At 50.7% G+C, this 25,566-nt stretch overlaps 1 protein-coding gene across 1 annotated transcript in view; it reads right to left on the minus strand.

The window, feature by feature from the left end:
- Positions 1–620: 620 nt before the first annotated feature.
- The window catches only part of DISP3 (dispatched RND transporter family member 3), a 38,607-nt gene continuing 13,661 nt past the window's right edge, over positions 621–25,566 (minus strand). Inside the window, exons 2-21 of the mRNA XM_034068364.1 lie at positions 20,819–21,755; positions 19,375–19,594; positions 17,865–18,001; positions 17,317–17,451; positions 16,951–17,111; positions 16,457–16,596; positions 15,732–15,877; positions 14,127–14,288; positions 13,568–13,729; positions 13,045–13,167; positions 12,296–12,432; positions 11,456–11,637; positions 10,898–11,028; positions 10,610–10,782; positions 9,511–9,637; positions 8,361–8,506; positions 7,917–8,076; positions 7,419–7,532; positions 6,289–6,455; positions 621–6,022 (exon numbers count right to left, since the gene is read on the minus strand). Of these exons, the coding sequence (XP_033924255.1) occupies positions 5,660–6,022; positions 6,289–6,455; positions 7,419–7,532; positions 7,917–8,076; positions 8,361–8,506; positions 9,511–9,637; positions 10,610–10,782; positions 10,898–11,028; positions 11,456–11,637; positions 12,296–12,432; positions 13,045–13,167; positions 13,568–13,729; positions 14,127–14,288; positions 15,732–15,877; positions 16,457–16,596; positions 16,951–17,111; positions 17,317–17,451; positions 17,865–18,001; positions 19,375–19,594; positions 20,819–21,746 (4,014 nt within the window). The 5' untranslated portion in view covers positions 21,747–21,755 and the 3' untranslated portion in view covers positions 621–5,659. The remainder of the gene's footprint in view (positions 6,023–6,288; positions 6,456–7,418; positions 7,533–7,916; positions 8,077–8,360; positions 8,507–9,510; positions 9,638–10,609; positions 10,783–10,897; positions 11,029–11,455; positions 11,638–12,295; positions 12,433–13,044; positions 13,168–13,567; positions 13,730–14,126; positions 14,289–15,731; positions 15,878–16,456; positions 16,597–16,950; positions 17,112–17,316; positions 17,452–17,864; positions 18,002–19,374; positions 19,595–20,818; positions 21,756–25,566) is intronic.

The following is a 25,566-nucleotide window of genomic DNA, read 5'->3' on the forward strand; positions in this document are numbered from 1 at the left end:
CATGGAAGTGACAACATGGAAGTTGTTGCTGTGATGTGCGCTCGGTGGTCTCCATCCCAGCAGTGGCGTAATCAAGTAGCGATGAGCACACCCAAATGAGAGGGTATGGGGAGCAAACCCCACTCAGCATGGCTGCAGGGGGGTGAATGCCTCACCCTCCTCCTATGCTGCTGCTGGCCTTGGCATCCATCGGTTCAGTATGGCCCTTGGCTTCTGCCAGCCAAAGATAGAGGCAAAACCTTGACCAAGCAGGCAGATGAATCCCCTGCACGTGGAGTCATTGCAGAAGTGCAATTGTCATGTACTGGAAGAAGCACAGTGTGGAATGGAGGAGTAAAAGGCCTCCCTAAGACTTGCCTAAACCTCCTCCTCTTGCAGCTCTGTGTGGAATCCTGAGCTGGCTTTTCCAGACTATCAGCTTTTCTGGATGTGGCAAATTGGTTTCAAGGAGCCTGACAGCAGCAGGAGCAGACAATCTTGCGCACGTGGCCTCATCCCCACTGCATTACACACTGTGTCAGTGTTGCTCTGGCCAGCACTACATTTACATGCAGCAATAATGTGGTGATGAGCGAGGGACCCAAACGTGCGAATGTCAAAATCTTTTATTTACAACAGTCTCCAAAAATCAAGAAACACTGAAAATAGTGAGGGCAAGGAGACAACTTACAAAAGTAACACATGTACATTGGGAATTGTGCTACATCACTCTGAGAACTGACACTCGAAGGTCTGCACACAACGTGGTGAAACAGCAGTGCCCTCCCTCCGTCCTTGCGGTGCTCACACCTCTCCTCCCCTTGGCTTTTGGACCATCCTCCCTCCCATTTGTTCTCTTCTGCTTCCCCCTGCAAACCTTGCTGTACTTGATACTCTGGTCCTGGCTCTTGCCTCCATCCCCAAAGGAGAGGAAAGCCAAACAGCCAAACAACAGCATCCTCAGGATGGAGACAGGCCTTGAAAGACTTTTAGCTCCAGGACCCTGAGTACTGGTTAGCAGCAGCCTCTGAAAAGCCTGTGACCTATGGCTTGTGTGCTATCTGGGGTGAGGGGTGATTTTGGAAGTAGCAAAGAAGCTGAACTTGTCCTGCAGATCACTCAAGCACAGCTTCCTAGCTGGACAGTGTGGGAGGATTGATACATACCACAGGGTTAAAGAAGATGCCTTTTATCATCTTCCAGAAGGGCAGGCTGCTCCGGGAAGAAAAGTCAGTGCAGGACAAGCTAAAGGAATTAGATGCAACAGAGCAATATCCCAGTTTGCTCCAGCAGAGACAAATCCAGGACCCTTAGGAGACCACTGCATCCAGACTGCCATATCAGTGGCATGGTAACACTGTAAGCATGCCACATGTCTGTCCTTGCTGGGGAGATTTCTCAGGCTGCCTTTGCTCTGGCATAGTTTCAGATCCAGCAGGGACTGAGAAACACAGCCCAGCTCAGCCACTGATCCCCTTTCTTGACCTGCAGGTCAGTGCTGAGGTCAGTGGCCAAACTTGATCCCCCAGTTGCCTTACAGACTTCCCCCTGAATCCAGCACCTCAAGAACCCCACAACATAAGGAAATAGAATGAGACTGGGGTCTATTCCTTTCTCTGACACCGATTTTTCAAGTCATGAGATCATGGAATAGTTTGGGTTGGAAATGACCTTAAGATCACCCAGTTCCAACCCCCTGCCATGGGCAGAGACACCTTCCACTAGAGCAGGCTGCTCCAAGCCCTGTCCAGCCTGGCCTTGAACACTGCCACCTGATTTTGACAGGTCTGTTGTGAACAGAGGCTCTCCCCCTGAGTGTCCACAGCCATGGGGAGCCTTGTACACACACTCAGCAGCTCCACTGAAGGCAAAGAGCAGCAACACCAGCTCTCTGCATGTATCACAGTGCTTCAGCACTGGGCAGCAGTGTCCTTCTGTGCCTGGCAGGGCTGGCAGGGAGAGAGCTGCTGGTCAGGACAGGACCTGCTCCCTTTTCTAGGAGACTGCAGAGTTTCAGGATGATTCCCATCCTGAAACACTATCATCAACTTTTCAGAATGCAACCCTCAAAACAGGATTTAGTAGAAATGAGGGAGTGGGCAGTTAACAGAAATATTCCCTTGCAGGGTGCTATAACTGAGAACTCGGGTACCTCTCTTTTTAATTGCAGCAAGATTGCTTTGAAATGGAAAATCAGAGCACTCTTTCAAGTAAGGCTGGTCTGCTGCATTCTATTGTTGAAATCCATCAAACCTGACAGCTTCATATGGAGCATTTTAAATCCCAGCCTTCCTCTGCCGAAGAAATTCTCCCTGAGACAATCTTCAGCCACTTCAGTCCAGACTCTGAGCATCTTAGGCATGAGAATCTACCACAGAAAGGGCTAATTCTTGCTGAGCAAAACAACAGGACCCAAGAGATGGTCTGGAAACAGAGCAGTCATCACAGAAAGAACAGAGGCAGAGATATGGGATGAATTAATTTAGGGCAAGCATCTGCTCCCAGAACAGTGCCAGACAGGTGAGGACTTGTGTTTTATTGCTACAAGCATCTGCCTTAGGGCACCAATTCCCAGCAGGGCTGTCAGCCCTACCTTTACATTTGCTCAGATAAACCCATCCATTTTCTTACCTCTATAATTTTATGAGTGTTTTCTAGTCCCAAGGAGGATGCTGCCTACATGGAGATAGATGTACACACCTGTTACTGATCTATTGTCTCCACAGATGCTTGAAGAAGGCTGGACCCCACCTCTTTCACTCCATGGTAGATGGAGAAAGCACCAGCTACCCTGACCACGGAGCTGTGCAGAGTGAAATAGTTATGGGACAAATGGCTAGCTAGATCTTAAGACAAGTGTTATGACTGTATTCAATCACATTTTTGGGTTACCAACATCCAATGAGTCTTTGCAGTGAGAAGAATCACCCAGGATCACCTCCTGGCTCTTCTGCCATTCTGCTACAGTCTAGTGTAAGTTCCTCCTCCTCTCCTTACCTCAGTTTCCTTGCTGGAGGGGCATGATCTTCTCACTATGCTTTTGTGAAGCATCTGCTACAGCTCTACACTTACCTCAGTCTGTTACTTTCATTTCTGACTTGCTCCAACCATAGCTGTCCCAGTACAACAAACAAGGGCAAGGTGATGCCCTGCTCCTGCTAATACCTTCTGCACTGAGTGAGCCTGGGCTGGGCAGAGAGAAGGGAATATGCTAGCTTGTCCTTTGAACCTGCCTGCTCTGGAAAACAGGACAGATCCCGTCAGGTGCCAAGAACTCTGCTATTTTTGTCTGTGGATCAGACCCTGCCAGATCAGACTCAAGAGACATGAAAGGTTTCCCACTACTTTGAAATTAGTCTTTGCCTTCCAAGAGTGGCTCAATGCATGGTCCCAGCATGGTGTGTCCAGAATCACTCTGGGGTGGAGGGGCTTACAGAGCCTTTTTATAACATAGAACACCAGGGGCTTAAATGAGCTTTAAACTTTGCAGGATTCAATGCACATCTATGCCTTGTTTTAAAGGCCTTTCAAGGTTTCTTCATGCTCTCAGAAGAAGGAACTGCCTTTAAGGGTGCAGTCAGCACCTTATTCTCTTGTCTGGTGACCTGGAAATATCCATCGGATTTAATCACTCCAAGGAATCGGAAGCATTAGCTAAATTCAGGTCAAGCCACCAGCCAGAGCACCCTTAGCAGCAGCACTAGGGCCACCTTTCTCACCCCTGCAGCACCCGCACAGCCACATGGCTCTCATCAGCACACTGCCCTCTACGGTCGCTGACACAGTGCTGAGGACACCACCAGTAGCTCAATTTGGAGGACAGGTGAAAGCCTGGTTTACAGATCAGTGCTGGGGCTGAACCGTGCACAGCAGCACAGCTTAAAGGTAATCTAAAACCCTTCCCAGAGCCACTTATCCACGGCCAAGGGGTTCATTATGAAGGAGCTGGTGCAGATCAGGGGTAGGTGCCAAGGAACATTTCACACTTTGCAGGAAAGGGTAACTCAGCTGCACCATGGGGTGGTGAAGAACAGGTCTGTTCTGCTCTCACCACCCTCACTGCCTGCAGCAGCATTGCTCTGGATTGCCCCTAGCATCAACAAGAGTCCTGTCCTGGCACTCTTCTCCAGCTGCCACCTTGGAGAGCCTCCTTTAAGAACAAACATTTAATCCAGTCTCACAGGAATGACATGATGTGAAGGTGTAAGACTGGCAGGGATCAGAGCAGGGATGCATTGAGGCAGAGACCAGAGCTGGGATGCATTGAGCCAAGCAGAAGCAGCTGCTCGTCTGTCTCAGCAGCACAGTCCTCAGAACTTGGCTGACAATGTGGATGGGCTTCCTGGAATTCTCATCTTAAAAAGGGGGGTCAATCCAGACAGAGACTACAAAGCCATCAGGGACATGATATCTGCAAACAAATGAAGTCAGGCTGCTTTCTGTCCACCCCCCTCTATTGGCATCCCTGTAAATAATGTTTAATGCATCTCCAAGTAGGCCCAACCCCTCCTCTTCTGCCAAGGGCCAGATGTGCTGCATATCAATACACACACTTAGCTATTTCAATTTTAAAAATATGATAGAATCAGTGATGCTTAAAATGTACTTGTTAATGGCAGCAGTTTGTGACTTCATTTTACTGTAATATAAACCATCTGCTCTGAGCAGGCAGCAGCTGCAGGCTGAAGCTCTGCTGCCCTCATGTCTCCACAACTGAGGGACATCCTAAAGCTCATTTGGGGGTTGGAACTGGATGATCTTAAGGTCCTTTCCAACCCAAGCCATTCTATGGTTCTATCCTCAGGTTAAGACCAAAAGGCTCTGCAGGGACCTCAAGGCTGTCTGCTTTCTCTCTACCCTAAAGAACACCAAGATGAGGGAGAAAAGGGCAGGCTGCTGAGGGCACTGACTGCTTTCCTGGTGGCTCTTCACAAACCCAAGAGATTCCAGAGAAAGGTGCATTGTTCCTTCAGAAAGAAAGGGAAAGCTGTACATCCTGACACCCTCCACAAATGAGGAAAGCAGGTAGTGCCACCCAACATCTCTACTTTAGATCCCACAATGACAATCCCATGATAAGAGCTCCTCTGCAGCAAGTTCAGTGCTGGTTTAGCTTGGGCACAGGGCACAGCAAAGGGGTCCAGACAACCCTATTTCCCAGGCCTGTCCAACAGCTCCCTGCTGTTTTCCAAGGCTTGGGTAATGAGGCACAGGCTTGGCATGGGGGTAGGACATCACCTCAAGAGTCATTGTTGCAGTGCTGACCAAGGGGAGAGACAGAGAGAAGGGTTTAGAAAGGGATCAGATGGCCTTCCCAACCTCTCCCCTTTGGCTTTGCCGTTCCAGAAAGCTCTTCATTAAAAAAGACGGACAAAAAAAAGGAAAGAAAAGCAGAAAGAAAACAGAGGAGACCTCTTCCCCTCCTCCTCACAGGCTGGGGCATCTGCTGGACACCCCTCACTGTCCATCATCCATCACTACCCAAAATAAATACAAGTTTAGAGCAAAACCCATTAGAAAATAAAGTGCATCTGGAGTTTAAAGACTTCTGGAAAAGGGTTGTTGGTTTTTTTTAGGGCTTTTTTTCTCTTTTTCTTACAAAAAATATCCTTTAAAAAAAAAAGAAAAAGAAAAAAGAAAGGGAGCAAGAGGACAGAGCACATGGCTCTTGGCATAGGGTCTACAGGGCTGTCCCATTGGGAAGAGGGATCTTAAATCCACTCTTCAGCAGGACGAGGCAGATGCACAGACCCAGCAGGCCAGCAAGCAGCACCCCCACCACAGCCTTGAGGCAGGAAGTCCTGCTGCGGGTGAAGGTGCCGGGCCCCATGATGCTCAGCAGGGCTGTGCTCACAGTTAACGTGTACAGGATGGAGACTGCCGTGTTGAGGGCCACGATCTTCCCGAACTTGGCGAAAGGGGCGATGATGCAGAAGAAGAGCGGGACGGTGGCGATGACGGTGGTGACGGCGCTCGAGACGATGGCTACCCCAACGTGACGCACGGCTTCAACCGTCCTCCACTGGCGGCACGCTCCGGGGTCCTGCCGAGGACAGCAGCATTAGGGGGAGTGGGGACAAGCATATGGGGCTGCACTGAGGGTTGCAACCTCAGCTGGGTTGACTGTACTCAGGTGCACATCAATCTCTGATCAGCCGGCTGGACAAGCAGCAAGCATTCTGGGTGTGCTGTGAGGGTGGCAAGACACATCCTCTCTTGACCATCGTGCTTGAGGTCCTGCATCACGGCCAAGTGGCATGGAGGGCATAAGGGGAGTGGATAAAAGGCTATAGGAAGGAAAGAGCTCACCTCTGCTTGGTGCAGTGGCAGGTTCTCCCCTGCCAGCAGGTAGCCCTCCACCAAGTGCACGCAATAATCTACAGAGGAGCCAACAAGGATGGAGAGAGAGATGGCTTCCACAGCACCCATTTCCCAGCCAGACCAGTACATGATGGTCACCACCAAGCAGACCACACCTGTGTGAAAAAGGTCATGTTAGGCACATTTAAAGGAGTCTGGGACTGCTGCTCAAGCCCTATTGACAGAAGTCAGTCACTGGAGCATCTGGTATCCTACCCCTGCAGTTCTGCATTCTAGCCAGTCCAAATTCTCTATATGCTCCCTGCAAGCACTTCCTCACCTTCTATTGCCACAGGGACCATTCAATATGGGGACAGAGACATGGGACATGAAAAGGGGCTGCTTTGGCAAAACTGACAGACTGATGCCAATCTAGACTGAGGATTATGAATCCAAGCCCAGGCAAGTGTGCATGTGTGCACATGTGCATTGCAGGAAAGAGGGCCCTTAGTTCTGCTTGCTAGAGTTACACACAGTCTGCGCTCACATGCAGGCTTTTCTTAAAGGCAAGAGTGACGTTTGTGAGCCATGTGTGGGAGCCTAAAGTGGTTTCAAAATGACAGATTTGATTTTTCAACTGCGAAGTTTAGCAACACACTTAAACCACAATCTCGTCAAATCACCAGCCAGGGAGAGGGAACTATTTACACATTTGCTTCAAATACTAACAAAACTACTAAAATATTCAGCTTTTCAAATCTCCCACTGCTTGGAAACAGCAGCAGTGGTGCAGATCCTTGGGAAGTAGTGCAATTGTGATTCAGAGCATGTGGGACTTAATCACATTATTATACATAACAGGCAGGGATGGCATTTGTGTTGCTAAACCCCTTACTTCAACAAACAGAAGGGATTGTGTAGATAAAGCACACTGGGAATTAAGACACAAATCTTTCTCAGTGTGTGTTTGTGGAGTTTCTCCCATTCACTTGGGTGTTTCCAGGACTAGCTCCTGGAAAGCCAAAAAGGTTTACTCAGAGTAAGAGCAATTCGGTTAAAATCAGCAGAGACTCATCAGTGCCACAACCCCCCAACTTCAGGCAAAGGGAAAGCTGAATACATTGGAGTTGTGATTTTACCTAGAATGCTGAGCAGCACGGGCAGCAGCAGCAGGATGTGAGTGGTGAACACTGCTACTGCAGCCACACAGATAACCAGCGAGAGGACGAGACCGTACAGGGCACTCTGCACTCCTGCAAGAGAAAAGCCACCTAATTTGACTCCTGGAAGGTGACAGTTGGGATGAGAAAGGCACCATGTCCCTTGCTAGCAACAAGTCAGGCAGGGACTCACACTGGAGAACACAGGAAGGGGAGGATTAAAGTGGAAAGCTGGTGATCAACTTCTTGTCTCTCACATCAGCAGGGTAGAGTTCCTTCCCTCCTCTATTTCCCTAGGCTCTGCCTAGGATTTTGACAGTGTACTCTACTTGGAGCAGAAACAGGCTGTACAAATTTGCACAGCAATGGTAAGGGACTGAAGATACAACATGTGCCCATCAGATGGGACAGAGTGTGCAATGAGGATGTATCAGAAAGCGTGGGCTCCTCAGGGATGGAACCATGGCAGTCACTTGCCTATGATCTCCATGAAGATCTGCTTCCAGTGCTCACAGGTCTGGAAACCGTGCCGGAGAGCAGAGCCCTCTGGGAAGAGCTGGAGCTGCTGCTGTAGGAATGTCTCCCATTTCAGGTAGTCAGCATACGTCTGGAAGGAAGATTTCCCTTTGTAGGTTGTCTGTAACAAGATGAACATGTTATTCTCGTGTCTGCTCTTTTGGGCAGTGTATGTGTTGTAAGGGAAGAGGTAGAACAAACCAGCTGGAGTTGCAGCTCTTTGCCTGCACTCCCATGGTAAGAGCAAGTTGTGGCATTAGCAGCCACTTCTACCACCTTGTGAGTGCAACAAGGCACAAACACTGAATTATGGCTGCAAATGAGTGGCCAGAGTGGAAGGAACAGAGCTAAACCCCCAGAAATAACACAAAGTAACTGTTCAGAAGGACGATGCCATGTGCTCACCGATTCAAATGCCATGGAGATCCACTGCACCTTCCCATCCTTCACCCCCACTGCCCCATGAGAGAGCTGTCCAGGCAGCAGGTTTGGCTCAGGGATGTTCTTGCACTCAGGGTGCAACATCTGCAGAAAGGAGGAGATGCTGTAACCTGGAGAGAAAGAAAAAGCAAGGGATGGAGGACAGAGAAAGGAAGCACACTAGAACAGGGGAGAACCCAGCCCACAAAAACACCCCAAAACCAAATACACACACAAGAGATGCAGGGCCCATTTGCCAGCAGCTGCTTCCCCTTGCCAAAGCCCTTGAGGTCTCAGCACCAGAGTGCTCAGCTGCTGCTAGCCTGAAAAGGCACTCTGTGCCATCAGCACTGGACAGGACACCACCACTGCTCTTTGTCCCCAGCTGTCAGAAGCAGCACAAACAGCAGGCACTGCTGAGCTGTCTGCCTGGCCTGGCAGGGATCTTCTCCAGGCATGAGACTGGCTTTGGCTGAAGCCAGTATACACTTCCTAGACTCATCTCCACAACCTTGTGACCTCTGAAACTGGAAGAGACAGTCACTGGTTAGAAGCCACAGGGGCAGTGAACAGCCTCATCCCAATGAGATCAGGGGTGATCTGCTGGTTATTCAGGAGCTGTTGAAAAGATATTTACTTGTCCAAAAGATTGCGTATCACAAGCAATACCTAAGACTGGAAAGAATGGATGCAGTTCTGTTCTTCTTTACACTGGATTAAATCCTGAAGAATATACCCAGTGTCTTTGGAGTCAAAGAGATCATTTCTCTTATGTCCTAGAAAGCATGACCAGAGGCCTGTTCTAGAACGGTCAAGTTACTGTGGAAGAAAAAGAGGCAGCAAGAAGCAGCCACCCTTTCTGGTTTGCTGTTGAGGACCCCAGCCCAAACAAATACTGCTGCAAGCAGAGCTGCAGAACTGATGTTAGCTGACTGCTGAGAAATGCCCTCTCCCCCTGCACTGTCTGCATCCACTACTGACTGGTACCTCCCCTTTCCGTGCTTTATCAAGCCAGGACCTGAACATTTAAAAGCCCTTAGCAGCCATACTCCTCAGACTGGAGGGCAAGAACCAGTCTCCACCCAGGGACCCAGGTTCTCCCCAAGGACCCTGTGCTGGTGTTGGTCCTACCTACCAGAGGGCAGGCACTGAGCCCCTCCTGGCTTCACCAGCTCCGTGTTGCTGGCAATGGCTTTGCAGAGGCGGCACAGGTTGCCAATCTCTTTGAAGAGGTCAAAGCTGTCATCGTAGATAACGCTGCCCTTTCACAAGGAGACACAACAACAAGAGAACCACATGTGAGGCAGATACACAGCAACTGGCACAAGAAGGCAAAAGCTGAAACCTCTCTTAGCTACACAGCCTGGGACTAACTTACACAAACCACAGGCTGTATGGTGGAAAAGCCCACCAGACATCTTTGCCTTATTAGACAGCACAGGAAGAAAGTACATGTGTCCCCCCAAAAGTCAGGCAGTGTGACAGAAGCACTGATAAATGAACAGGCACCATGCGCCAAACCATTAGGGTCTGCCTAAGGAGCAGCTCTGAATGCCTGGCAGTGCTCCAGCTTTGTGCCCACTGCACTGCCTGCATTTCACACTGTCCCCTTCAAAAGAAACAAGCAAAGGCTGATCTGCACAGTGCTCCCAGATAAGAAAGTAGGAAGAAGAAGAGCAGAAAGCTGAGGTGCATCTGCCAAGTGACCAGAGCGAAGCACGAGTTTTCTGGGGAAAGGCAGTGAACGTGTCAAGGTATCAGCTCCGGGAGATGAGCTGCTTCTTCAGGAGTCACATTCAGTAACCTTTCCTCTGAGTAACTGATTTGTATTTTCTTATGTTAATGCCTCAAAACAAGATAAGCAATTATAGAAAACATCAGTTCTCTGGATCTTCAATTTGCAGGGAGATTGTCATACTGAGCTCAAGGTGGGTTTGCTTCTGAACTGCTAAGGAAAGCCAAACTGAGACTCACAATTAGAAGGTCAGATACTGCACTCAGAAAGGGATTTTCTGGAAAGTCTGAAGTGATTTCAGTGAGGGCTTCCTGATGTCCATTAATTGTGAATTTGGTAAAAATAGCAGTGTACTTTTGACCCATCACAATGTGACCATGCTGTTATTCCATCTGTCTAGACCACTGGACCATGCTGCCTATGCTGTGGGGGTTAAGTAAACACCATCCAGGGAGGCCACCCTTCACTCATCAGCCCTGAGCATGCAGAATGTGTGTACCATGTCTCCAATGACGTGGTTGTCTGGGTGCCTTGTGCGATTAACACCTCTGATACCAAACACCACGAACACCATGGCTCCTGTGTCCACCAGTGGCCTCACTGCTGGCTTCCCACAGCCCGTGTTCATGCAAGGATTAAATCCAGATGTGGCTGACAGCTTTGCTTTGGGTGCTGCTGGCAAATCCAGAAGAAAGGTTGGTTACATCAGAAGGCAGCAAAAAACACCAAGGTCTGACTCTGTGGACCTGACAGCCAGGGGTGGCTGAACAGGTCCTCATCTGCTTACCTTTCTCACTGGGAACATAAAGGATGCCTTTAGTGGGTCCATCTGGGCTAGAGCTGAGAAGACAGCCAGGAGGTGCTGCACACACTCGGCCATGGTAAGGGGGCTTGTGCGACTGGGCGAAATACAGCTTCCTGTGCAGCAAAGAAAGTTTGTTATGGGGGACCAGAGGCAGTAAAGACGTGTCCAAAGCTTTACATGGAAACAGATGTGCTCAGGGACAGAAGGAAAGGAAAAGGTGAGCAACCCGAGGCCTGGATCTTTAATCATTCTATGCTCTGTGATGCCTATTCAGCCCAAGAGTTCAAGATCAAGATGGGCAGTGTCTTTCTGCCACCCAAAGAAGGCCCCAGTCACAGTCAAGCCTTTGGCATGTTAATGATGCTACAGGCCTGCAAAGTAACTTTGCAAAGATGGGGTACAAACATAGCAAAGCAACTCCTAGGACCATGGGTGTCACCAACGGAGAGCAGGACTGGCACAGGACATTAAGCAAAGCGTATCAGCCTCTCAGCTGTGCTGGTTTTACTGCCTGCCCCCGGGGAGGTTTTGTAAGGTTACCGTGTTCTCTGCTGCTCCTTGGCGGCCACGTAGAAACTGAAGTCGAACTTCCAGCCTCTCTTGGTGTCACAGGACAAGGTGGTCATCATCCACTTCCTGGGGCTCGTCTGCTTAAGCAGCCCTACTGTGGACACACAAGCTGTCAGCTTCCTGGTGAAGTTACCGAAAGGCACTCTATACACCTAAGCAATGGATTAATGAAAACAGACACTTAACTCCACAGGGTTGCAGCCTGTTGCACATTAGCATCACACACACCCCTCCTCCCTGAGCACTGACACAGCCACACAGAATGAGCACTGCAGGCACAAACCCAGCCAGCCCCCTCCCTGGTGTGTGATGGGGCCCCAAACCACCCCCATTCTCTATGGCCTAGGCTGAATGGTGGCTGCTTTGTCCAGGGTGAGGAACATCTGAAAGTGAGTCCTCCTGGGGGTGTGTGACCAACAAGGCCTGTGCACAAGCAGTGCTGGCTGCTTGCCTGTGTCTATGGATGGACAGGAGGCTGTGAGCTGCCCCAGTAGCAGTTCCTGCTAGAACAGCTCAGCTGACGATGCCAGGGCTCATCTGATCTCCACAAACACCCACACTTCTGCTCCTGTTGCTAACAGTCACATCACACTAACAGCAGGTAAGTCCTGTGGCACCACAAGGAGTCATCTTTACGATGCCGGGCACAATGCTCTCTGTGTTAGCACCTTGCTGCAATACCCTACGAGTCTATGAAACTTCACCCTGAGCTACCTACAACCCCGTGGAGAGACAGGAGGAGGCTCTTGGGCTCACCTGTTGAGTGCTGCACACCTGACAGAGGGGTCCAACACCCCTGGAGCGACTCACCTGGAATGAAGGCACCTCCCCGTCTCCCGGTGACACCATCTGCCAGGGGGCAGGGACACTGGCATTGAGTGAGAATCTGTAGACAGCCGGCCTTCCCTTGCTTCTGGACTTGGAGATGTACACAGTCCCCTGGAGATCTGAAGAAGACAGAGGGTATGAGGGCGAGTGGTACTTCTCAATCACTGAATCCTACAGACACAGACAGCATCGAAGCAGAGGGCTCTTCTGGTCTGTTCTGATGTGCTATCTCCTGTGGGGCAGCAGGCACAGGCTCTGCCTTCCAGCAGCACAGCATGGCTTTCACAGGTTTTCATAAGTATATCCTAAGCTTCAGTAATTCCTGATGGCTTAACTGATTCATGTCAGCTCGGGACCTGGCCCAACAACTCTTTTATCCTCAAAATCCCCTGCAAAGCAGGCTGAATTTATTCTCCTCATGGCCTGTCAACAAGGTTTTGACACAGGACTGGGATGCAAAAGCTCTGAGCTCCTGGTGCTGTATGTAGACCAGAGGGATTTGTCACTATATTGCCACCGGGGTTACAGGACCATGACCTAGAGAGCAGTAGGCATTCAGGGGAATGGGAACTGTAACATTCCCCTTGCATCCAGCACTAGGGCTCAGCAGGACAGGGGCTGAAGAGATTTATTCCCCATCAGCTCTTCAGAGATCCTGTAACTCAGTTTTCACCTGAGTGAATCCCTGTGCCCTGGATCCAAACGTGGTCAGAGTTACCATGCCCACTTACCTTGCTGTCCTGTATCACTTATGCTCCCTTTGCTTCCCCAGGGTGACCCTGAGCCCCTCTTCTTTTTTTCCAAGGAGGTTCGGATGTTGTTCTGCAAACTGTGGGGCTTTTCCTGAAACAAACCTGTCCCACAAGGTTAGTCAGGAAGGAAAGAGTAAATGGCCTGACAAGAGAGCTACCAGCCCTGCACACACTGCTATTGAGCTCTGCTACTGAACACCAGACCCTTAGCAGGGAACAGAGGCACAGACCCTCAGCTGGTCACTGGTGTGTCACCAGCATATATAGACAGGCAGTTTTCATTGACTGTAAAGGAATTGCTGCAGCAGAAACACTCAGGCAGCTCCTGACTAAAGCAGGAAAGATGTTTCAAAATACTCCACTCCTACAGGCCACCCAAGCATCCCTCTCCCAGTGTGCAATGGGATATTGGAACATTGGTCTCTAGCTCACATTTCAGCTCCTTCAGCCCAGGGCTTAGGCCAGGCTGCATCCACCATGGTCTGGGGTCCAGCACTCTCACCTGAGCAGGTAATGCAGGAGATGCCTTCAGCACTCAGGTTGTATTTGAGGTCTAGCAGCACCTGGATGTTAGTGTCTGGTCGGAACAAGACTGGAGCACGGCTAGCTGGATGGAGGCGGCTAGCAAAGAATATGGACAGCAGCAAAACCAGGAGAAAGAGCCCTGCAAGGAGAAGGCTGTAAATGTGTGGGACCCTATGCGCATTTTGCTCCTAGGCCACACTCAGACAGCATTGTTGTGGCAGAAAGAGGGTATTTTCAGCAGGAAAAAGGAACAGCCCTTCAAGCACACTGGCAGCTGGTCTGCCATGCCTGGAAAACCCCATCAGGGCTTGCTATGTCAGATCTGCCTTAAAAGAGAGGGATGGAAAGCATCAGAGTTCCTTATGCAGTTCCCTTAGGGACTGACTGTCCCTGGGACACTCCCACTGAGCCAGAAGCCAACTACTGTGTCCCTTTTCACAGTCCCTTGTCACTAATATTCAAGGCTTAGGGACTTATTAAGATGCTGTTAAATCCTCTAGAATCCATGCAGATGGAATACCCCACTCCTTCCTTACCCACAATCACCCATCTCCTCTTCACTGCAGACCACAGCACCCACTGTTCCAGCAGCTCCTGCAGACGAGTTATCAAGTGGCCCCGGTTGCTCTTCTCTGCAGGGAGCTGTAGGTTTTCTGGCATCACAGATACCAAGGGGACATCCCCCATTTCCAGGGAAACTAGAAAGAGAGAGAAATCAAAGGTAGTCTCCGTGCTCAGTGTCAGGAGTGTCTCTCATAGCTTTCTGCTCTCCTTTACAGCATCTTTTGCAAGGTGCTGTACAACTCACTCAAGCTAAAGACATGGAGTAAGACCCAGGCAGAGGCGGTGACTGCCACAAGAAGCATCCTTGTTGAGTCACTGTACATGACAGCTACGCTTCTAAATCCATTGCTCAGTCCTAAGCCTATGCTTCAGGCTGTTCTTCCTCTGCCAGATCCCACTGGAATTGTCCATAAGGTCACAGAGCCACTGCATGTTTCTTGGGCCAAGCCAAGTTTGTCCCTGTACCATGAAGCATATCTTACAGCTAATTAGACACTTCCTGACAGCAGCCTGGCCACTATCTGATGTTTTTAGCTCAGAGATGCTTAGGAAACTGTCCTCTGCAGGTGAGAAGCGGGCACTTGCTGTAGCAGGGTCCGTGTGCCTGGTGTGTTGCATGGCTGACCCACAAACCATGCTTGGTCACCAACTGGAACAAGCTGCTTTGCTACTGCACAAGTTACATGATGCCCAAGGGCCCCTGGAGAAAAGCATCCTGCTGTTGACTTTGCTCAAGGGATGGGAAGGGGTTATTTCCATACATTACCATTGCACATAGCTCTGGCATACTAAGGAGGCAGCTCTTGCAGCGCAGAGCCAAAGCTTAGCTGTCTGCCTCCCAAAAGCAGCTCAGAGGCTGCTCTGCAGGGAGAGGCTCCACACACTGCTGTGGGATTGATGCCCTCTCAGCTGTGGATCCATTTGCTTCCAGTTCCAGGTTGCTGCTAGGCCTGAAAGCTACTCAGTGCCCAGACCTCTTCTGTTGGCTGTTTTAAAAGGAAGAGATCCCAGCAAGTTCTAAAAGCCAAGTACAAGAGCATGGCCTTGTAAGTACCTTTAGCTTTGATCACGGCTAGGATTATCTCCTGCTAACAACATACTGGGAATGTCTAGGCTCTTCTAGATTACTTATTTAGTCTCAGGCAAGTAACTGCTGCCTTCTTGCTGTGATTGAGGAGATGCCCTCAGGAGGTGATGCAGGAGAACAAAGTGTTCTCCCTCCTGCTTCCCAAATGCAGGGCTCTGAATGGCAGGGAAGAGGAAAAAACTCTTTGCTCAAAGGTGAGCTGTTCTGGTACTACAGATTAGATGTTCATGGCTGTATCCATGTCACAATCAGTGCTTTCAGCTGGAAAGTACAAGCCACATTAGACCCAAGAGGATTGGCAAAGTAGGTATCAACACCCACTGAAGATCTCAAAGCAATTTACAACTGTTAGCAAGCTCAGACCCCTCCACCTCCTGTGACAGCACAATCTCCAGCTTAAAAGTAGGGAAACTGAAGTATGGACAGGAAACACTGCAGGATGAACAGGGCAGTGTGGTCCCCAGGAAGGCTCTACACAGCAGGCACATACCAGGCTCCTCTTCCACACTGAGCAGTGGGATGTCATCATCAAGGTAGGGAAGTGTCTCTCTGCCTGCTCTGGAGGTGGCTTCTGAGGCAATGAAGAGATCTTCAGCCAGGTGCAAGGCACTCTTCTTGGTGCACTTCTGATTACAGCTGGATTGGAGGAGGGAAGGAGACAAAGACATGAGTTTCAAGCCGCACACCCTGCAAAGAGTTACCAGTGGGTTCCTCCAGGGACAAGGAGAGGAGCAGCAGCCTGCTCTAATTACTTGGGATAACAACAGGCACTGTCACAAGCCATTTCCATTGCTAATTGTTGAGAGGTCAGGGGGTGAGCTGCATACACAGAGCAGGGCTGAGCCGTCAGAGCTGGGTGCTGAGTGATGGCGATTTCAGCAGTTCATCTCCTTGCTAATGAATTAAATCAGGCCAGGTCATCTGCAGGGGTAAGGAGCAGGGCAAGGGGAAATGTGCTGACTTCTGAGAACAAATCTGCATGCCCTGCCTGTGCTCAGTCAGGAGCAATGCTGATCTCTCTGCCTTGCAGGGCTTGTGCCTCCACAGCTTGAGGATCTAGCTGTGCAGTAAGTGCTCTGAGAACACAAATGGCTCTAATACTCCATAGATGCTATGAAGATGTATGACTGGCATAAAGTGGGGCAAGATTTGCACAGCCTTGGCCATGAGTTCCACAACAGCATCCCATCCACACGAGAAGTCTCCAGAGCTCACCTGGTTTGGCAGGAGCTCTCTAATGGGGACACATAAAGGGTCCATATTCCAAGAGCAGCTGGCATGGTGAAGAGCACAGCTACCCAGCAGCAGGACACAATCAGTGACATGAAGAGTCCAAAGTCATGCACGGCTGGGATCTACAGGAAGAGAGAACATGGATTAACTGGGGCAGGACACCTGAAAAACCACCAGGTTAGAAAGAGGTATCTAGAGGAACATGAAAATAGCACATACGGACCTCAGCCATGGTAGTTAGCTGAGGTAAAGAGCTGAGCTGGAGCCTGACAGCCACTAGATCCTGTTAGATCAGTGGCACAGGCAGTATTCCCTTTGATACTGATACACAGAGTGTCCACTGCCTTAGAGCAGATAAAGGACAGCCTTAGGGCAAGTAAGCCATGTGTTGGAGGAAAGGGCAGAAAGACGGTGGTGCCAGCTCCTCTCTGTTAGGGCCTCTGACATAAGGCCCCAAATGTGAAGCTGCAGTGTACCTGAGAGAAGATGTTGGCAGCATATGCTGCAGCCGTGGTCAGGGATGTGAAGAAGGTGGCCTTCCCTGCTGTCTGGATGGTGTGGATCATGCGCAGCCGCAGGTCCTTGAGGTGGGTGGCTTGGCGGTAGGTGTTGATGAAAACAAAGACATCATCAACCCCTGGGAGAAGAGGGGAAGACTGTGATGCTCTGCTCACAGTAGGGACACAAGCTAAAGATCCCCTCAACATCTGACCTGCAAATATCTCACTTGCAGGTAATGGAGAGAAAGGGCTTGAAAATTCAATCTGCATTTGCCACCATCACCTGCAGGCAGGAGTTATGGCCAGGCAGCACAGGGAGGTTTTGAGTAAGGATGTGCTTACCAATCCCCACAATGACAAAGGCAGCCACACCATTGAGTATGCCCAGGTACTGGATCCCAAACACGACGTGGTACAGGAACAGAGCCACCAGGCAGCTTAGCCCAATACTGGCAATGCCAAAGAATGACAGGAACACTACAGGAGAAAAGGAACATGGGAAAAATATAGCACCACAGGCCACCCTCTGGGAGAACAGACACCTCTCACCTGCCCTGTTGGGATACTTGCTTCCCAAGAATGTGCTGGTGACACAGAACAGATCAGGGCTGCAAGAGATCCTCTTCCCATGAGGCCCATCCATGAAATTACATCAGCTTTACACCAGCATTAGTAAGATGGAAAACTGCATCTTACTCCTGTAAGCCTTTCTCCCACCCTGCCCACTAACCCCTGCTCTGGAGAATCAGCCCTGCATGTCCTTCTGCATGCCTCTAGGCCACAAAGCCAGGCTGGTGGGAGGGCATCAGAGCCTGAGGCTTGCACAGACACAGGGAGTCAGAACACATCTGGATCTGTGTGAGAGCAGGGCAGCCGTGGCTACAGCCTACCTGAGCAGGAGGTGAGGATGTAGACCAGGACAGCTATGCAGCTACTGCTGATGAAGGCCAGCAACATGTCATTGTTGAAAGTCCTCCTCACTTCATAGTCAAACAAATCTGTCCCTCCATACAGCACCTGGACTTTGCTAAGATGGGAAGATAAGAAGGAAGGAAGAGGAATAGGAAGAGTTGAGTGTACAAGAGTCGAGGCATTTGAAGCATGCTTCCAGTGTATGGTGTGTATCTGGCACTAACAGCTCCCGAAGCCTCCAAAGCCAATTCCATCTGGAATCTTAATCACTGCTCATTATATTAAGCACATAGGTAATAACCAGCGGATGCAGGCAGAGTGAGAGCTTGTCAGAAACCATGTGATTTACCAGCCTCTGCTTCTGGAAGCAGGCACTGAGCGGAAGTAATCCAAGATAATTTCACCAGGAGTACAATAATGCTGCACCATAGGAGGCTATCCGGAATCCCAGCTTCAGAACTGAGCCTTGGCCCCAGTTCCCTTCTGGCTTCCCATAACTGCAGCCCATTGCTGAGAACACTCTGTGGCTGCCTGCATTTCACTCTGCTTTTGAAGATCCATATCCCTTCATTCTAGGAGCTATTGAGATTCAGAGCAGCAGCGAGCTGGAGAAGGTGCACTGACACTGGGACTCACTGCCTTCCCTCAGCTGTCTGGATGCTGCACTGCTCGTTTATCCCTTTTAGCTCTATTTTACCATCTCCCTCTCGCAAGCACTGAGCAAAGCTCTCTTCAAAGTCATACAGGTGAAAAATCCCTGCATTTCCTGAAACTTATCCTGCCCTGAAGCTGCCCTCCCCATCTCTGTACAAAGAGCAAACACTTCTGGAAGGAATTATACTGACATGAGCAAAAGCAGCTTTGGATCCGCAGGGTGATGCCTTGACTAAGGACCATTTCACCTCCTGCACCAGACCAGCCAAGGCCAAATTCAGACCAGGAAGGCAAAGAAGCAGCTCTGTTAGAGCCGGTGAATTGGACTGGTGAGATGGAAGCAAACAGATTCAATGCTACACAGGGGCCGAGTGGAAAGGCAGGCACTGGATCCAGTCTTTGGCTCCCTTTCATTGTCTCTATTAATGTTTCTGGTATGCTGCTGCAGTAGGAAGTGGCATTAAAGAGAAGCAGATGAGTGGTTTTCTGCCACATGCTCCACACCCTCACTCACACCACTGTACCTGAGCCTGACTTCAAGGAGATGCTTTTTCTCCTTCATCTGCAGCATTATTGCCATGGCCACTGCATGAGCCTGACCAACAGCCTGAGCTGGCATGCCAAGCCTCCTGTGCCTATAGCCTTCCAGCTGAGGCTGGATGCTGCATGGCTACAGAGCAGAGCACAGCCATGGAAACCTCCAGATGGAGCTTTTACACCCTGAAGGATGTAAAGCATCCTACTCCATCCTACCCTACTCCATCCTTTCCAACCTCTGCCTTTCCCTGTTCTCACCCCTGCCCAGCAGGACCTGCCCTGTGCACACAGCCTCACCTGGTGGACTGCTTGGCCAGCATGGCCACGTAGGTGATGACGAAGCTCTGGAACTTGCGGCGCTGCTCCTCCCAGCGGTCCTCCACCGAGTAGTAGTTGGGCAGCGGTGCCCCAAAGAGGATTTCACTCCTCAGCAGCGAGCTCTTCATGTTCTCAGCAGACAAACCTTCATCCACGTACCAGTAGAATTCAGGGTGGGTCATGGCCAGCTCCAGGGATCCTGCAGCAGAAAGCAGCACTGCTTTGGTTAGGTCCTGCTTAGTTCACTTGGCAAGGCACGGGGTCTAGTGTGACAAAGGGAAAATGGGAGTGACCCTGTCTTTCAGCATGATGTTGACTGCTGCTGCCTTGCGCAGAGCAAGAAGGGGTAGGGAAAGCTGTATTGCAAAGGCTCACATCCCACTATGCTGCCTACATGCAGTTTCCCATCAAGGACACATCTTCCACCTGACTCCACAACTCCCCCAAACAGCAATGCACACATCCCCATTGATCCTCCCACTACTGGATGCACTTAGCTCTTGTACACTGGCATAGTATTTGCTCCATCAAGCAATGTGCTTCTTGGGAAGCACAAGAACTGTATACTACCCATGGAAGATGAGGAGTCCTGGCTCTGCTCTGATGACCTGGTACCTCTGCCATCTGATGGTGTGACGAACGCAGAGAGGGAGGCACTCAGTTCTGAGCAAGAGACACTGCCTGTCTGCCCCTAAAATCCAAGCACCCTTAAGTTCACACCAGAAAGACCCAGAAACTATGATCTTTCCTGTTTTGGTAGCAGAACTGCTACTCACACTGAAGCAGATGGAGTTAATTCCTTGCCTGCTCCCTATGTGGCTCCTGGATAGCTGTCATCTGCAGCCTGTGCTTGGGAGACAGATGGAGGCTTCATCCTACAGCCACATCACACCCACAGACTCCTCATGATTCACCTCTTTTCCACCATCCAGAGCCTCTGCTCTACTAGAGGGAGACAGAACAGGCTATGGAGCTGGGAGGAGGCAGGGACCTTCCTCCTCCTCTTCTTACAGGAACCTTTCCAGCTGGTGACTCACAGGCTGCCTTTCAAGCTCCAGAGCAGCCCACAGACCTCTTTCATCTGCTCTGCGGTGCAAGGAAGCTCATCCCTATTGTCTGTCCAAAGCCTGACATGCCTTTGGTTAACCACAGGCATTTACAGAGGACAAGTGTCAGCAGAAGTCATCTCTACAATGCAGCACTTCCCCCTCATTTGTCCCTCTCGCTTGCCTATTGGGGCCCATGTGATCCATGACTGGAAACTGCAGGGACTTTGCTGAAAGGGCTGAAAAGGGGCCCTAGCACAGAAAAGATGAATCCTCAAGGCACGATGCAGCAGCATCTTCCTCTCTGCACAAGGCAGTCACCCGTCTTAGCTGGAGATACATAACACAGCAGCCCTCACCCAAAGCCCTCAGCTCACCTTGTATGTCAGCAAGGTCTTGTCCCATACCATCATAGTAAATCTTCCCTCCTCTCTCAGTGGGGAAGAAGTAGGTCATGAGGGAGCTGGGAGGGGAGCAGTAGGAGTAGGAGCCCAAGGGCAGGTCCTTCAAGACCTCATGGGGCTTCCAGCAGAACTCCCGGAAGCGGGGGTGATCCATGATCTTACGCTCGACCTCATGGATGGTGACCAGGCGCTCAGTGGTGAAGATGTTGTTTTCAGAGTCCCCCCTGGCCAGAAAGATGAGCTCAATGCGCCAGTGGGCATGAGTCTGTGTGTTGGCACTGATGTAAGTGCTGGAGTAGTCCCAGCGCGGGGCACCCCTCGCGGTCCGGGAAGTCCTGTTTCCTGGGTTGAGGTGGCCATGGGGCTTGGGGGAGCTCATCCTGCCCTGTGGGGTGCTGCGCTTGACCCGTGTGCTCACCCCGAGGTGGGAAGCATTGAGGTGAAGCTGCTGGAGCTGCTCAAAGATGAGCCTCTGCAGGGTTTCAGAGGTGAAGTCAGCCAGGTCCCGGCGGTTCCTGCCCCACGACCCAAACTGGGACTTGAGGGCCAAGGCAAGGGCATCGAAGCGCTGCGAGGACTCGTGGTTGCGGATCTCAAATGCATTGTAGGAGATGTCAATATCCAGGGCTGGGTAGTGGAGGAACATGACAACAGCAAGCACAGCAGGGATGGCACAGCCCAGGAAAAGGATGAAGCCAGCACAGTAGGGGTTCGTAAATACCCATCCAACAATATTCCAGAAGCCAGACACAGGCAGAGTGACACGCAGGGGCCTGACTCTGCAGGGACTTCTGCCACACAACAGAGCACCCTCACACCTCTTCCGTGAGCTGAAGGCTACGTCTTCATCTTCCTCCTCTAGCCAGGCATCCTGTAACAAGGGGTCATCCTCTGTGTCCATGTCCAGTGCCTGCACAAAGAGAAGAGCAGTCAGCAAGGCCCAGCAATGTGTGTCCCCAGGCACAGCCATGAGCCCATAGCAGTTGCCAAAGGGTCTCAGCAACAGAGCTGGGGAAGGAAGCACACTCCAGCACTCAGCAAAGCAAGACTCCTTTTAAACCTCAGCCACTGAAAGAACAGGCTCTGGGTATCCCATGGCAGAGGAACAAGGGAGAGGAGCTCCAACTACAGCCCCAGAGCTCAGTGCTGTGGCAGGAGGGGGCTCTGCATGGTTCCAGGAACACCAGGCTAGAGACAGCAGGCGATTCACAGTGTGCTGCTCAGACTGCAGCAGGAACATTCAGTGAGCTAACTTGGTTCTCATGCCAGGAACAATCCATGCTACCAGATGAAAAATGCCAGGGACCCCATCTTCCTCACTTTAAAACTGACAATAGCTTTTCCCCAGCTACTGACAGCTGTGTTCATCCTTCCCACAAAGGCACACACATGCACACACAGCAGCACATGCAGACACACACGTGTGCATGCACTCACACGTACCAGCCTCCACAGAGAACTCACTCTGACCCCGCTCTAGTCCCTGAAGGGCTATCCACTGCCCGTGTGGGAAGGGAAAGGGCTGAACAACCCTGCTTCCCTTCCACCCCTGCTGGATATTGTTTATGGAATGGGTTTTCCAAGTTGCTACGGAAGAAGCCAGAAGCAAAAGCTGTTCCTGCACCCGTGGTATGAGGAGGGGGAAAACTCACACTTGGGAGGAAAGCAAGAGAGACTCCCAGGAGGTGTTCTCCTCTGCAGGGAAGCAAAGCCAGCAGCCCCCATTCACGGATGAATGAGCAGATTCAGTTTGTTACTTGACCCTGATAGCTGCAACCAATTTACACACAGGCCAGAAGCAATTTACCAGCATTGTTCCTAACCAGTGTTTCTATTTTAGCAGGACTTGCATCAGCAGAAGATGAATTGCCAGCACCCCTTAATTCCAGGTCCTCAGAAGAATGAGAGCTGCCTGATCGTGGACCAAGAGCAAAAGCAATGAGGCAGGAATGCTCCTGGGCAGCAGAGGGATGTGCAAAGGAACAGGGGTCACAGCAGTCTTCCTGGCTCTGATCAGCCTGGATGATGCCTGTGGCTTTGCTCACAGGGAGCAGCTCCCATAGGATCCATTCCAGTCTGAACAGCATCTCTGCTGGCAGGCTGGGCAGAGCACTCCCAGCACTGCAGAGCCTGTACATGGAGATGGGAACAGGAACCTCTGAGCTCCAGCCTCCTGCTTGCAGCAAGGGAAGCACAAATGTTGACCCGTGGCTTTAATTTGCAACTCCCATTGTCTCACACCAGCCCATCCTCCCTGTGAGTGTGAGAGCAAGGACTCTCCTACTCCCTTGCCATGGTCAGGCTCATGCAGCAGCTCAGCCATGCTGCAGAGCTGTGCAGGAGGGCACATGGAAGCCTGGGCTGGATCCACCTCCTGCTCTGTCACCTCACTGTGCAAAACCCCAATGGGTGCCATTGATGGCAGATGGCCACAGCCCCTCTTCTGTCAAACCTCTGGCCCTCAGGAGGCCAATATGGGGAGGAGAGGGTGGCTTGCAAGACTCTGCTGTGTTGTTTCCCCCTTCACATGTAGGGCTGGTAGACAGCAAGAAGAGAGCCAAGGATGGGGTGTGTGGGGGGTGGTGATATTTTCAAATCTCTGGAAAGGTTAGGAGAAATCTAGTTCATTTTAGGCTTCATTAAGATTCCTTTAATATTCAGGATGCTCATCCCATCTGGACAAGTTGGTGCGTACATGCAGTTCTGTCCATTCCATCCAGCTGCCCCTTCTTCCATTGCCCTGGGCTCTCCTTCAACAGAATGGAGTCACTGCAAGACCTGATCAAGCATATATATTCTCTCTTTAGAAAGAGGTAAAGAGCCATAATAATTTCCCATTTATTGAGCTACAGAGGAGGAAGAGGGAAAAAGATTCTAATCCTGAAACAGAAGAGCCTGCACGTGACAAGAAAGGGAAACAAGGGACTGAGATAGTAATAAGCCAGCAGAAAACAGGATCATACCATCTTCTTTTTAACCAAGAGCTAAATCCTCACCTCAAGGAAGGGATCAGACCTCAGGCATCTCCCTGTGGCTCTTCCCTCCACTCTCATCTCATAGTGACTGCAAAACCCACCTTATGGGCACCTATGATGTGCGAAGGCCAACGCACACTACCTTCTATCTAAAGCCTGGCACAAGTTCTGATGCTGGTGTAAACGGCAGCCCAGCAAATGCTGCAAAAGCCACAAGATCCCATGCACTCACATGAGGACTGAGTCAGGGAAGGACCAAGATCTGGTCCAGGCAGAATGGCAAGGGTAGGGTAAGAGTTGTCCCTGATGGTGACAGCCTCCCTCTGCATGCAGTCAGCACCTGCGTGCATCCTGCCCTACTTCCACCACAGCTCTCAACCCTCTTCAAAAGAGAGTTTACCACATGATTCAGCTACAAAGCCCGACACAGCTCACTCAGCATTGCCCCTGGGACTCAATTGGCTTTACCATCTCCGTCAGATCCTGCCTGGGTCAAGATGAAAGCTTATCCAACCCAAACCACAGCAAACTGAACTGCTGGGGAGAGAAACCCTCAAAGCAGCCAGAAGGGGAGTGGAATGCACTTTTTCTGCTTATATTCTACCTGTGTATCCTCCACCACTGCCCAGAGACTCCAGGCACTGAAGCACAGCCCAGTTACTTTCCCCATTCCAGGATATGCACAGTGGACCTAATCCCGCAGCCCTCAGAGTTCTGCCTCCCTTCTGTGCAAGCTTAGCCTGCTCTAGGTTGGAAGGAGCAGAGCACAAGAGCCCTCCTAGAACCCTGGATCCATTTCTTCAGAGAAGAGGCCCTGATTCATCCGCTTCAGGTGAGCATTTGGACTTCTTGGGCTTTCCTCTGCCCCTTCCAAACCCAGCAGGCTTCCTCCTGGTTCACCCCAGTCAGGACTCTGTAGGGTGGCAGAACCTCCTGTGAAGGCTCCTGACTCAGATGTAGGGTGCTGCTACAGGCACAGCCTCCATCATGCCCTAGAATGGGAAATAAGTCCAGGCAAAGCAGTTGGTATACAGATACTTTAAATGAAAGCCTCTACCAAAGCTGAGCCTGCACAGTTTGTGCTCAGCTCACCCACCTCCTAGCCTCGTGCTGGCACATGTTCACGTTCATTCAGCCAGCCAAGAACCACTTGGGGATGGGGAAAGGCAAGTGAGCTGCTGATTCAGCAGCACAGCTGAGCTTGGAGGGAGCTTGTAAAATACTGAGCTGGAAAGGGAAGGTAAGAGAGGGATTCAGAACATAAACCACCTCTTCCTTCAGCATTCAGCCCTCAGACTGCTGGGCAGTTTCAGCATTCTCCCAGGGTGAAGATCCTTCCTTCTTGAAGGGGTGAGTTCAAAAGCTCCATCATAGCAAAGAGTCAAGGGGCTATGAAGAGACTCACATCTTCCAGTGCTGCATTGGTACAAAGACACAGCTTTCTGGGAGGTACAAATAAAGCCAGGATCCAGCTGGATACAGTTTTCCTCTTCACAGCCACAGCAGCAGCATGGAAACACAACCAAGAGGAAAACAAGGAAGGACTCTTCCAGTCCAAATGGGTACTTCTGTCCAGGGCCATCTCACATCAGATCTGAGCCACCAGCTTGCAGCTGAACCTCAGCACCATGGCCATGAATGCTACCAGAGCCCAATAGAAGATGCTCACCCCTTTCCTCCACAGATGACTGTCAACAGATGAACCAGAATGAACCTCTAAGCCTCTTGTTATGAGCACCCCCATTC

This window comes from Melopsittacus undulatus, chromosome 12 (genome assembly GCF_012275295.1).
Source record: "Melopsittacus undulatus isolate bMelUnd1 chromosome 12, bMelUnd1.mat.Z, whole genome shotgun sequence".
Lineage (NCBI taxonomy): Eukaryota > Metazoa > Chordata > Aves > Psittaciformes > Psittaculidae > Melopsittacus > Melopsittacus undulatus.